Source organism: Chionomys nivalis, chromosome 12 (assembly GCF_950005125.1).
Source record: "Chionomys nivalis chromosome 12, mChiNiv1.1, whole genome shotgun sequence".
In the NCBI taxonomy this organism is placed as follows: Eukaryota; Metazoa; Chordata; class Mammalia; order Rodentia; family Cricetidae; genus Chionomys; species Chionomys nivalis.
The window spans coordinates 40616393-40629894 of record NC_080097.1 but is presented as its reverse complement, the minus strand read 5'-3'; the positions used below and the strand labels follow the sequence as shown (position 1 = coordinate 40629894).

General features: G+C 39.4%; 1 protein-coding gene across 1 annotated transcript in view; it reads right to left on the bottom strand.

Moving 5' to 3' along the window:
• Rb1 (RB transcriptional corepressor 1) overlaps positions 1–13502 on the bottom strand; it is a 133264-nt gene that overhangs the window by 100379 nt on the left and 19383 nt on the right. The window contains exon 3 of the mRNA XM_057785801.1: positions 2235–2350. Within this exon, the coding sequence (XP_057641784.1) occupies positions 2235–2350 (116 nt within the window). The remainder of the gene's footprint in view (positions 1–2234; positions 2351–13502) is intronic.

Genomic DNA, 13502 nt, shown 5'->3' with positions numbered 1-13502 from the left:
CAACAAGGACAGACTAACTTAACATTGTGCACTGCTTCCCCCTCTTCCCACATCTTCCTTGTACAATCCTCTCAAAACAGCTGTCCATCACACCCTGTTTGGTCTCCCACACTGCGCACCAGACAGCTCACACCAGGCTGCCCACCCATGTAGATGCCCCGCCCGGTCAATGTCTACCTCAGCATCCTCTGGTATCTTTTCTGCACCACTTGGCATTTCCCTGACACATATACACTGAAATTCTTTGTCTTATCAAGAGCTTCAGGACTGAATATTTGGAGAAAGAAAAATAAAAGCTGTCTAAAATTTTTACATTGTTAAACTACTCTAGTTATTCATTATGGTTTGATTAAAAAAACTAATCTTCAACATACATCCTCTCAATATGGCAGTGGAGACAGAAGTCATCAGACACATCTCAAACATCAACTGTTATCTCCTCTTCTTCCTACTCCTGACATGAGATCTCACTACACATTCCTGGCTGACCTGGAACTCGCTATGTAGACCAGTCTGGTCTTGAACTCAAAGATCAGGCTTCCATACACCTTCACACTTGACTTCATACACTAATTTCTAATTAATTTTGTATATGAAATTATACCTAAGCAGCTAAGTGAACCAAAGAGTAGTCATTAGTAATTACTTTACTAGAGGCTGTCCAATAACCAGAAACCTCATCTATGGCAGGTAAGACAGCACATGTCTATAGTCCCAGCACTGGGGAACCTAAGGTGCATCACTCAGGTTCAGGGGTTTGAGACCCACCTGCACAATACAAGGTACACCTCAAACTAAACAAACAAAAAGCCTGAGCTCATCAGCAGGAGGCAAAGCACATTTGGCAAAGGATATTAGAAGTTTTCAGGACATAAAGAGGATGAAGCAGTGCTGATAAGCTATATGGAAAAGTAATAAGGAAGCAGGAATGGCAGAACAATACACATGAAGATGCTAACTAGAAAAAAAACTGCTCTGAAATTTCATATTAGCAGAGTTTAGAAAGCTAGCAAGAAGTACTTAAATTATAATAGAGGACTTGGACAAAAGAATGAATTGTTCTCCATGGGGCCCTCACTTTACATTTACTTATTCTGCATATGATTAGAAGAAAAGAAGAGGGGATAGAAGAAAAAAAGAGAAAAAAAGTGTATTGAGAAAATGTATAGCATCCAGAAAAAAAGAAATCAACCTGAGAGTAGTCCACATGTTTACAGGTAAAATAATACCTGTCCTGAGAGAAATTGCACACTATGGAAAGCTGCTCCAGCAAAGTTGTCTTCTTTTAGGGTAATTTAAGAGAAGGGATGAGGGGGATAGTGCCTGTTAGATCATGAATTGACTCTTGTGAACTCTTTAGGCTATTTATGTGCTTTTTAGACATACATGCATATATTAATTTGTTTGTACACAGCCTCTGTTTCCAGATTTTATTTAAAGGTAGTAAGAAAAGTGCTATAAAATGTAGTCATTTGATATACTTAATTTAACTAAAACACCAATTATATTTCATTACAGATTATCTCAAGAAGAAATGTTTATTTACTAATCTAGTAAAATTATTTACTGCTGTGTTTTGTAAATATAATACAAAAGAAATAATGTAAATATACTACAAAGGAAATAACAGAAGTCCTATAAGTTCATTTAGGACAAAATCTGTTAGTAACTTGAGAATAAATTAAGATACTTTTAAAGTTCAAAAAACATATGATAAGGAATTTCTGGGCCAAGTATCATAATCAATACTAAATATATAATAGCTTTTTAAATATACGTAATTAAAACATCTACTATGTGAAAGTCTTCAAGTTAAATAAATCTTACCTAAATTTAAGATAGACTCACTACCTGTTTAAAGATTTATCAACATTTTTTTTTACTTCTAGTTGTGTGGGCACGTGTGTGCGTGCGTGTCTTTGTAGGGTATGTATGTGCCCATGAACACCAGAGGAGCAGGGTTCAGTTCCTAGCACTCACATTGTGACTCACGTGGACTGCTGCTCTCTTCAGGCACTGCACACGGCGCACTTACATGCAGGCAAAACATAATAAGAAGTTCTTTTTAAAAACTAAATAAACTTTAACCAACCCTATCAGAGAATGGCAATTCAATATTTGTCCCAATTTTTTTGTGTTTAATTTAATTTTAGCATTTCCACCAATTTCTTAAAGTGTATCAAAACAATAAAAGCACTTTTTAAATGGCAGAGCTTTTATGACAGAGTTCTTACCTGGTTTCTATGGTTCTCTGTAGCTCAGTAAAAGTGAATGGCATCTCATCTAGGTCAACTGCTGCAACAAAGATGCAGATGCCCCAGAGTTCCTTCTTCTTTTGAATATATCCTTCCTAGGAATAAAGAGGGCCAAATATTTATTAAATCATTCACATACTTAATACCACGCTAAAGCTGAATTACATGATTTTTCTTATTAAACATCAAAATATATTTTTTAATTCTTATAATGGTATATACTTAAAATAACTCATTTTATATTAATATAACAAACACTCAAAATTTATATTATAAGGCAAAAAATTACAAGGAGAATTAAAAAGTTAAACCACTTTGGGAAACTCAAAGTCAGTCAGCTCTTTTAAACTGTTTTTTAGTAGCCCAATATCATTACAGCAACATTAAAAGATTCTAGAATGATTAACTTTTTTTCCAAGAAAAACAAAAAAGCTACCTTATGTATCAGACTATACTTCTTCTGCTCTAATTTATTCATTTTTTCACTCAAGTATTTTCTGGCCTTGTACAATTTCTTAAACAACCCACTTGTACAATGAAGTGAATGCAAATCTCACTTAATAAGAACTAAATGAGACTGTTTAACACCTTGAACATAGTGTCCATCTTACATTTAGTAACTGATGAGAAATGGCTAACACTGTAAGTAGACTATTTTTCTTAGTAGCATCCTTTTCCCTCAACAGTATATGCCACCTTCTAAATGTATATATCTTGCAGGTAAAATCTGGATCATGTTAAGATAAAATGAGTGTCGGATTATCTAATGGTCTAATAATCAGGCAGAACTATTTCCTGAGGGGACAGATGTAAGACACACTTTACATATTTGGACTCTCATGTACCAGCTGAAGAAGGAGCGTATTGATTACAGGTAATAAGATAACTCACCATTATCCAACTATAAACCTTTCCTTCTAATATAAATACTTTAAAATATAAATACTTTAAAATATAACTGTAGATCCATAAGACTAGTTGAAATTAAAAAGAATTACAATATTAATGGTTACTAAGGGGGCTCATTGGGGCCACCAGGAATCCCTGCATAGGTGCTGAGAAGTCCCATCTGGATGGGTGAGTGCGTGCTATCCTGGGGCGCACTGTCCCGGTAGAGAGCACAAACGCCCCCCCCCCCCCCCCCCAGCTCCTGCTGCAAGGCTTTCTTTCCTACACACCCGCCCCCCACCCCCACCCCCAAGCCTGCCTTGTCTGCAAGGTCCTTAGCTGTGGAACAGTTTCCTGCCCTTTCACTAAGGCTACCAACCCAGAGCAGTGAGGGCCTGACTAGAGGGCAGGCCTCAAGGTCCCCGCCAGGGAAAGCGGGCCCCCGCTGCTGGGGCTGCAGTCTCTGCTGTGATCTCCTGGACCTGCTCTGCCTGCGCCCTACTTCCCTTTGTCCCTGGCTCATTGTGGCATCCAGGAGTTCCTGTGTAGGTGCCGAGAAGTTTCATCGGGACGGGTGAGTGTGTGCTATCCTGGGGCGCACTGTCCCGGTAGAGAGCACAAACGCCCCTCCCCCAGCTCCTGCTGCAGGGCTTTCTCTCCTACACACCCGCCCCCACCCCCACCCCCAAGCCTGCCTTGTCTGCAAGGTCCTTAGCTGTGGAACAGTTTCCTGCCCTTTCACTAAGGCTACCAGCCCAGACCAGTGAGTGCCTGACTAGAGGGCAGGCCTCAAGGTCCCCACCAGGGGAAGCAGGCCCCTGCTGCTGGGGTTGCAGTCTCTGCTTGTGATCTCCTGGACCTGCTCTCCCTGCCCCCTATTTCCCTTGGTCCCGGGCTCATTGGGGCCACCAGGAATCCCTGCATAGGTGCTGAGAAGTCCCATCTGGATGGGTGAGTGTGTGCTATCCTGGGGCGCACTGTCCCGGTAGAGAGCACAAACGCCCCCCCCCCCAGCTCCTGCTGCAAGGCTTTCTTTCCTACACACCCGCCCCCCACCCCCACCCCCAAGCCTGCCTTGTCTGCAAGGTCCTTAGCTGTGGAACAGTTTCCTGCCCTTTCACTAAGGCTACCAGCCCAGAGCAGTGAGTGCCTGACTAGAGGGCAGGCCTCAAGGTCCCCGCCAGGGAAAGCGGGCCCCTGCTGCTGGGGCTGCAGTCTCTGCTGTGATCTCCTGGACCTGCTCTGCCTGCGCCCTACTTCCCTTTGTCCCTGGCTCATTGTGGCATCCAGGAGTTCCTGTGTAGGTGCCGAGAAGTTTCATCGGGACGGGTGAGTGTGTACTATCCTGGGGCGGACGGTCCCGGTAGAGAGCACAAACGCCCCTACACTAAGGCTACCCAACCAGAGCAGTGAGTGCCTGCCTAGCGAGCAGGCCTCAGCAACCCCCGAAAGGGAGTGCAGGCACCTCCAGCTTGTACTGCAGTGTCGCCTGTGTTCTACTCGACCCCGCCCGACCCCTTGCATTCGGCCTTCTTTACGCGGGTCATTGGAATACCACGCATCCATGTTTTGGTGTTGAGGAGTTCATCTGGAAGGGAACGGTTCCTGCCCCTACACTGAGGAGATACACCTAGAGAGTTAGTCACAGCAAAGACTTGTCCAAGACATCAAGCCTCTCCTGGCTCCATTTGAAGGAAAAGATGGGCAGGCGCCAATGCAAGAATTCCCCCAACAACTTGAAAGGCAACGTGACATCACCAGGATCCAGGAATACCGAAATGAGAAGTGTACACCCTAATCCAGAAGAATTAGAAGAATTCGACTCAAAAGTGAATTTTATGAAAATAATAGAGGACCTTAAACAGGAGGTGAAAAACTGCCACAACCAATTAGAGATTACAAACAAAAAGGTAGAGGAAATGAATAAATCTCTCAAAGATACCCAAGAAAACCAAGAGAAACAAGAAAAAGTAATCAAACAGGTAAGGGAAACGGTTCAAGACTTGAAGAATGAAGTGGAAGTAATAAAGAAAACACAAACCGAGGGAAGGATGGAGATGGAAAATTTGAATAAACGAACAGGAACTACAGAGACAAGTACCACCAACAGATTACAAGAGATAGAAGAAAGAATCTCAGACACTGAAGATACCATAGAGAAAATAAACACTCTCATCAAAGAAAACAGCATAACCAACAAATTCTCATCACAAAACATTCAGGAAATCTGGGACACAATAAAAAGACCAAACCTAAGAATAATAGGGATAGAAGAAGGAGAAGAAGTACAGCTCAATGGTCCAGAAAATATATTTAATAAAATTATAGAAGAAAACTTTCCCAACCTTAAGAAAGATATTCCTTTGAAGGTCCAAGAAGCATACAGAACACCAAATCGACTGGATCAAAAAAAAACATCTCCTCGTCATATAATAATCAAAACACAAAACATACAGAATAAAGAAAGAATATTAAGAGCTGCAAAGGAAAAAGGTCAAGTTACCTATAAAGGTAAACCTATCAGACTTACACCTGATTTCTCTATGGAAACCATGAAAGCCAGAAGGTCCTGGATAGATATACTGCAGAAACTACGAGACCATGGATGCAAGCCCAGACTACTATACCCAGCCAAGCTTTCATTCACTATAAATGGAGAAAACAAAATTTTCCAGGATAAAAACAAATTTAAACAATACGTAGCCACAAATCCAGCCCTTCAGAAAGTAATTGAAGGAAAATCACAAACCAAGGAGTCCAACAATGCCCACAATAACTCAGACATCTAATGACCCTTCACCAGCACAACTTGAAGAAGGGAAACACACAAACTCTACTACCAAAAGAAGGAAAGAAAGAAAGAAAGGAAAAATGACCGGAGTTAACAACCACTGGTCATTAATATCACTTAATATCAATGGACTCAACTCACCTATAAAGAGGCACAGGCTAAGAGATTGGATACGAAAACAGGATCCAACATTCTGTTGCTTACAAGAAACACACCTCAACCACAAAGACAGACATCTACTCAAAGTAAAGGGCTGGGAAAAGGTTTATCAAGCAAATGGACCTAAGAAACAAGCAGGTGTGGCCATACTAATTTCTAAGAAAGTTGACTTCAAACTAAAATCAATCAAAAGAGATGGAGATGGACATTTTTTACTCATAACAGGAACAATTCACCAGGATGAAGTCTCAATCCTGAATATCTATGCCCCTAATATAAAAGCACCCACTTATGTAAAAGAAACGTTACTAAAACTCAAGGCAGTCATCAAACCACACACACTAATAGTAGGAGATTTCAACACTCCTCTCTCACCAATGGACAGGTCAATCAGACAGAAACCTAACAGAGAAATAAGAGGATTAAGGGAGGTAATGAATCAAATGGACTTAACAGACATCTATAGAACATTCCACTCAAATAAGAAAGAATATACCTTCTTCTCTGCAGCTCATGGAACCTTCTCGAAAATAGACCACATACTCGGTAACAAAGCAAACTTACACAGTTACAAAAAAATATCGGTAACCACCTGTGTCTTATCAGATCACCATGGATTAAAGTTAGAATTCAACAACAATGCTATCCCCAGAAAGCCTATGAACTCATGGAAATTGGACAGTCAACTACTGAACCACACCTGGATCAAGGAAGAAATAAAGAAAGAAATTAAAGTCTTTCTTGAATTCAATGAAAACGAAGACTCAACATACTCAAACCTATGGGACACTATGAAAGCAGTGCTAAGAGGAAAGTTCATAGCATTAAGTGCCCACATAAAGAAAACGGAGAAAGCACACATTGGAGACCTAATAGCCCACCTTAAAGCTTTAGAAAGAAAAGAAGCAGACTCACCTAGGAGAAGTAGAAGACTGGAAATAATCAAATTGAGGGCTGAAATCAACAAAATAGAAACACAGAAAACAATCCAAAGAATCAATGAAACAAAAAGCTGGTTCTTGGAGAAAATCAATAAGATTGATAAACCCCTATCCAAACTAATCAAACGGCGGAGAGAGAATACGCAAATTAACAAAATCAGAAACGAAAAGGGAGACATAACCACAGACACAGACGAAATTCAGAGAATCATTAGATCTTACTACAAAAACCTGTATGCCACAAAATTGGAAAATGTAAAAGAAATGGACACTTTTTTAGATAAGTACCATATACCAAAGTTAAACCAGGACCAGGTGAACAATCTAAATAGACCTGTTAGTCGCGAAGAATTAGAAGTTGTTATAAAAAACCTTCCCACCAAAAAAAGCCCAGGTCCAGACGGCTTTAATGCAGAATTCTACCAGAACTTCCAAGAAGACCTAATACCTATACTCCTTAATGTATTTCACAATATTGAAACAGAGAAGTCATTGCCAAATTCCTTTTATGAAGCTGAAGTTACTCTGATACCAAAACCACACAAAGACACAACCAAGAAAGAGAACTACAGGCCAATCTCACTCATGAACATCGACGCAAAAATACTCAATAAAATACTGGCAAACCGAATCCAAGAACACATTAGAAAAATTATCCATTATGATCAAGTAGGCTTCATCCCAGAGATGCAGGGCTGGTTCAACATACGAAAATCTATCAATGTAATCCATCATATAAATAATCTGAAAGAAAAAAACCATATGATCATTTCATTAGATGCGGAAAAAGCATTTGACAAAATTCAACATCCCTTTATGATAAAGGTCTTAGAGAGATTAGGAATACAAGGGTCGTTCCTAAATATAATAAAAGCAATTTATAGCAAGCCGTCAGCTAACATCAAATTAAATGGAGAGAAACTCAAAGCTATTCCACTAAAATCAGGAACACGACAAGGTTGTCCACTCTCTCCATACCTCTTTAATATAGTGCTTGAAATTCTAGCAATAGCAATAAGACAACATAAGGGGATCAAAGGGATTCAAATCGGAAAGGAAGAAGTTAAACTTTCATTATTTGCAGACGATATGATAGTGTACATAAGCGACCCCAAAAACTCCAGCAAAGAACTCCTTCAGCTGATAAACACCTTTAGTAGCGTTGCAGGATACAAGATCAATTCCAAAAAATCAGTTGCCCTCCTATACACAAAGGATAAGGAAGCAGAGATGGAAATCAGAGAAGCATCACCCTTCACGATAGCCACAAATAGCATAAAATATCTTGGGGTAACCCTAACCAAGGAAGTAAAGGATCTATTTGACAAGAACTTTAAGTCAATGAAGAAAGAAATTGAGGAGGATACCAGAAAATGGAAGGATCTCCCTTGCTCTTGGATAGGGAGGATCAACATAGTAAAAATGGCAATTCTACCAAGGGCAATTTATAGATTCAATGCAATCCCCATTAAAATCCCATCAAAATTCTTCACAGATCTTGAGAGGACAATAATCAACTTTATATGGAGAAACAAAAAACCCAGGATAGCCAAAACAATCTTATATAATAAAGGATCGTCTGGAGGCATTACCATCCCTGACCTCAAACTCTATTACAGAGCCTCAGTATTGAAAACAGCTTGGTATTGGTATAAAAACAGAGAAGTTGATCAATGGAACCGAGTAGAAGACCCTGATTTCAACCCACAAACTTATGAACACCTAATTTTTGATAAAGGAGCTAAAAGTATTCAATGGAAAAAAGAGAGCATCTTCAACAAATGGTGCTGGCAGAACTGGTTGTCAACGTGTAGAAGAATGAAAATAGATCCATATCTATCACCATGCACAAAACTCAAGTCCAAATGGATTAAAGACCTCAATATTAGTCTGAACACACTGAACCTGATAGAAGAAAAAGTTGGAAGTACTCTACAACATATGGGTACAGGAGATCACTTCCTACGTTTATCCCCAGCAGCACAGACATTAAGGGCAACATTGAATAAATGGGACCTCCTGAAACTGAGTAGCTTCTGTAAAGCAAAGGACACTGTCACTAAGACAAAAAGGCAACCCACTGACTGGGAGAAGATCTTCACCAACCCTGCAACAGACAAAGGTCTGATCACCAAAATATATAAAGAACTCAAGAAACTAAACTTTAAAATGCTAATGAACCCAATAAAAAAATGGGGCACTGATCTGAACAGAGAATTCTCAACAGAAGAAATTCAAATGGCCAAAAGACACCTAAGGTCATGCTCAACCTCCTTAGCGATAAGGGAAATGCAAATTAAAACAACTTTGAGATACCATCTTACACCTGTCAGAATGGCTAAAATCAAGAACACCAATGATAGCCTTTGCTGGAGAGGTTGTGGAGAACGAGGCACACTCATTCATTGCTGGTGGGAATGCAAACTTGTGCAACCACTTTGGAAATCAGTGTGGCGATTTCTCAGGAAATTTGGGATCAACCTACCCCAAGATCCAGTAATACCACTATTGGGAATATACCCAAGAGATGCCACATCAAATGACAAAAGTATCTGTTCAACTATGTTCATAGCAGCATTGTTTGTAATAGCCAAAACCTGGAAACAACCTAGATGCCCTTCAATGGAGGAATGGATAAAGAAAGTGTGGAATATATACATATTAGAGTACTACTCAGCAGTAAAAAACAATGACTTCTCGAATTTTGCGTGCAAATGGATGGAAATAGAAAACACTATCCTGAGTGAGGTATCCCAGACCCAAAAAGAGGAACATGGGATGTACTCACTCATAATCGGTTTCTAGCCATAAATAAAAGACATTAAGCATATAATGTGTGATCCTATAGAAGTTAAATAAGAAAGTGAACCCAAAGAAAATCATATAGTCATCCGCATGGAGAGGGGGAAGTAGACAAGATTGCAGGGCAAAAACTGGGAACTTGCGGGTGAGGTGGCATGGGGCAAAGGGGAAATGGGATGAGAAATATGAGAAGGGGAGGATGGGAGGAGCTCGGGGGATTGGGATGGTTGGGATATAGGAAGGATGGATACGGGAGCAGCGAAGTATATATCCTATCTAAGGGAGCCATCTTAGGGCTGGCAAGAGACTTGACTCTAGAGGGGTTCGCAGGTGTCCAGGAATATGTCCCCAGCTGGTACCTTGGGCAACTAAGGAGAGGGAACCTGAAATGACCCTATCCTATACTGATGAATTTCTTGCATATCACCTTAGAACCTTCATCTGGCGATGGATCGAGGTAGAGACAGATTCTCAATTTGGAGCAACGGTCTGAGCTCTTAAGGTCCAAATGAGGAGCAGAAGGAGGGAGAACAAGAGCAAAAAATCAGGACCACGAGGGATGCACCCACCCACTGTGACAGTGGAACTGATTTATTAGGAGCCCACCAAGGCCAGCTGGTCTGGGACTGAATAAGCATGGGTTGATTCCGGACTCTCTGAGCATGGCGGTCAATGAAGACTGATGAGAAGCCAAGGACAATGGCACTAGGTTTCAATCCTAATACATGAACTGGCTTTGTGGGAGCTTAGCCTGTTTAGAAGCTCACCTTCCTGGACGTAGATAGAAGACCTTCGTCTTCCCGCAGGGCAGAGAATTTGGACTGCTCTTCAGTATCGAGAGGGAGGGGGAATGGTGTGGGGGGAGGAGAAGAGGAGTGGGGATAGGGGGAGGGGAGTGGGGGGAGGGGGCAATATTTGGGAGGAGGGGAGGGAAATGGGAAACGGGGAGCAGGTGGAAATTTTAATTAAAAAAGAATAAAAAAATAAATAAAAGAAAAAAAACAAAAAAAAAAAAAACAAAAAAAAAAAATGGTTACTAAGGAGGATGTGCAAGTGAATGCCAATGATACAGTGTAAAATGGTATGACCATTTTGAAAAACAAGTTTGGTCTGTTTCTGTAAATTTAAACATATACTTTCTACATCACAATTCTACTCCCAATACTTATCCCTGAAGAAATTAAAACACTACTAATGAATGTAGCCCCACACTAGAGACAAAACAAATATAACAGAAATAGAACCAAACAGAAATAACCATAGGTAATTCTATAAACAAACTGTAATAGAATTATGCAACAGATGCTAACAAAAAAAGGGAAGTCATAATAAATGTAGTAACAGAGATAAGTCAAAATCATTACCCTGAGAAAAAGTCGAGAGAGAGAGAGAGAGAGAGAGAGAGAGAGAGAGAGAGAGAGTTTCCTAGACACAGAATAGTAGCATATCCTGCCATACACAGTTCCAGAAAACATAAAAACTCATCTTTAATGTCAGAAACTAGATCAGCAGCTACCCAGGGACAAGGGGGTGTTTTGGGGAACGAATACAAAGATGGCAAGAGAACCTTCTGGTGTGATGAGAAAGTTCTAATCCTCGGTGGTGGTAATTACATGGGTAAATACATCCATCAACTTTTTGAACTATGTGCTTAAACTGAAATAGTTTAATGTAAGAAAACTAACAATAAATTTGATTTGGAAACTGTTACATACTTCCACTACTGAAACTGAACAATATTGATTCACCCCATTACAATGACAATGATATATTCTCAGAAAATAAAACATCAACTTTTGCCTATGTTTTTACTTTTCTTATTTTCTGAGATAATAATGTAATTGCATCATTTCCCCTCCCCTTTCTTCCCTCCAAACCCTCCCTTGTATCCCTATCCCTCTGCTTTTAAGTATATATTTTCAGGGCTATTTGGTACTGTGTTTGGGGCTGCAGACCCCTGGTCCCTTGACTTTCTTTGCCTGTCTCAGACCCTTTGCCTGCTGGAGGGAAACAAATTGTTTCCCTATGCCTGCAGCTGCTTTGAGCATGAGACCCTCATGAGTTCCTGATGGCAGGGGAGTGAATTCTGGTGGGTTTAAGGTCTGTTAAGGTCAAGGCATTATTTCCAATCCATCTTACAACCTAGATTAAAACTGGTTTTGTTTTGTTATAATTCCATAAACCTTATTATGAAAAACTTACAAATAAAATTTTTTCTTGAAAATTGTAAAAAGGATGAAATGAGTGATCCAAAGTATATACCACCCTGGCAGAAAATTCAAGATTGGTTCCCAACACCCACATCAAGTGGCTCATAACCACTGATCTGACACCTCTGACCTCCAGCTTCTATGAGTACTTGCACACGTACACATAAACTTTAAAAAAAATGCTTAAAATTATTTAAAAGGGGGCATAGAACAGCAGTTTAAAAATTATTAAACAAAAAAGAATCATTTATCAATCAAAACAACCACACACAAAAAGGTAAAACTTGTGGAGGAAAATAGATAAACACTTTGCAAAATTAAAAAAAAAATAAGTACCTTTCAAAAACCAGATTCTGGGTATGCTATTCTTAGAATAAGTCAAGAAAAGGATATGTCATTAATATATGTCAGGATCCTTAGAAGTCCTCCATTGTACTACTGTACAGCTAAGACTTCATCCAGTGGAAGTAACTGGAGAGTCGGGTCAAGATCCTTGTAACAGATGTTGTAATAGTTACTTGCATACCCCAAACAGTGGCAAACACCTAAATATCTTAAAATGAATGGCTAAATCATACTAGAGCTATATTATGAATAATGCAAAATCCTAAGGCATTTTTAAAGAATAGTACAAGCAAAGGGAAAAATGTCCAAGATACAACGGTTAAGAGAAAAGATAAATTACAAAATTATTTGCATTTTTTATTCCAATTATGTAAAAGCAAACAAACGAAAAGGTAAGAAAAGTAATGCAAAATCTCTAAAGTGGGTTCTTATCTCTAGAGCTATTAGGATCATAAGCAGTTTTCATTTTCTTCATTAATCCCAAATATATTCTTAATTAACATTAATTGCAAAATAGGAAACAAAGTAGTAGAAACTGCTACATTTATGAAAAGCAGCATTGAAAAATTAGAACTGTATGACAAAAGATGTGAAAACATCAAACCTTCAATTACATATTGAAAAATTAAATCAAAATATACAACCAACACTTTACATAACTATCTATTACACTATCATTTAGTTGTGTTCACTTGAACCACCCTAATGACAACCCCAAATTAGTAACAATTTATTTGAGCTTGTTTTTTGACAATATTCTAGCTTATAAAAGAGCTCCACCAAGTGGTGACAATAAGGATCTTGAAAAAAGTATGAGAAACCTACAATGTAAGCTATCAGAACATAAATCTGTGAGACTGATTACAATTTCACAAGTTAAAAAAAAAATCGTTGAACAGTGAGCTTGCCCGTGGGTAAAGCCACTCATGCCTAAGACTGACTGACTGAGTTTTGCCCCCAGCCTTCATATGGTAGAAAGAGAAAACTTACTCTTGGAAGTTGTGCTCTGACCTTCACACTCATGTCATGACACATGTACCCTTCATACACACAATAAATAAAGTTTAATAAAAACAGAACAGTGTCCTCATTAGCCTATATTTTTGAAATA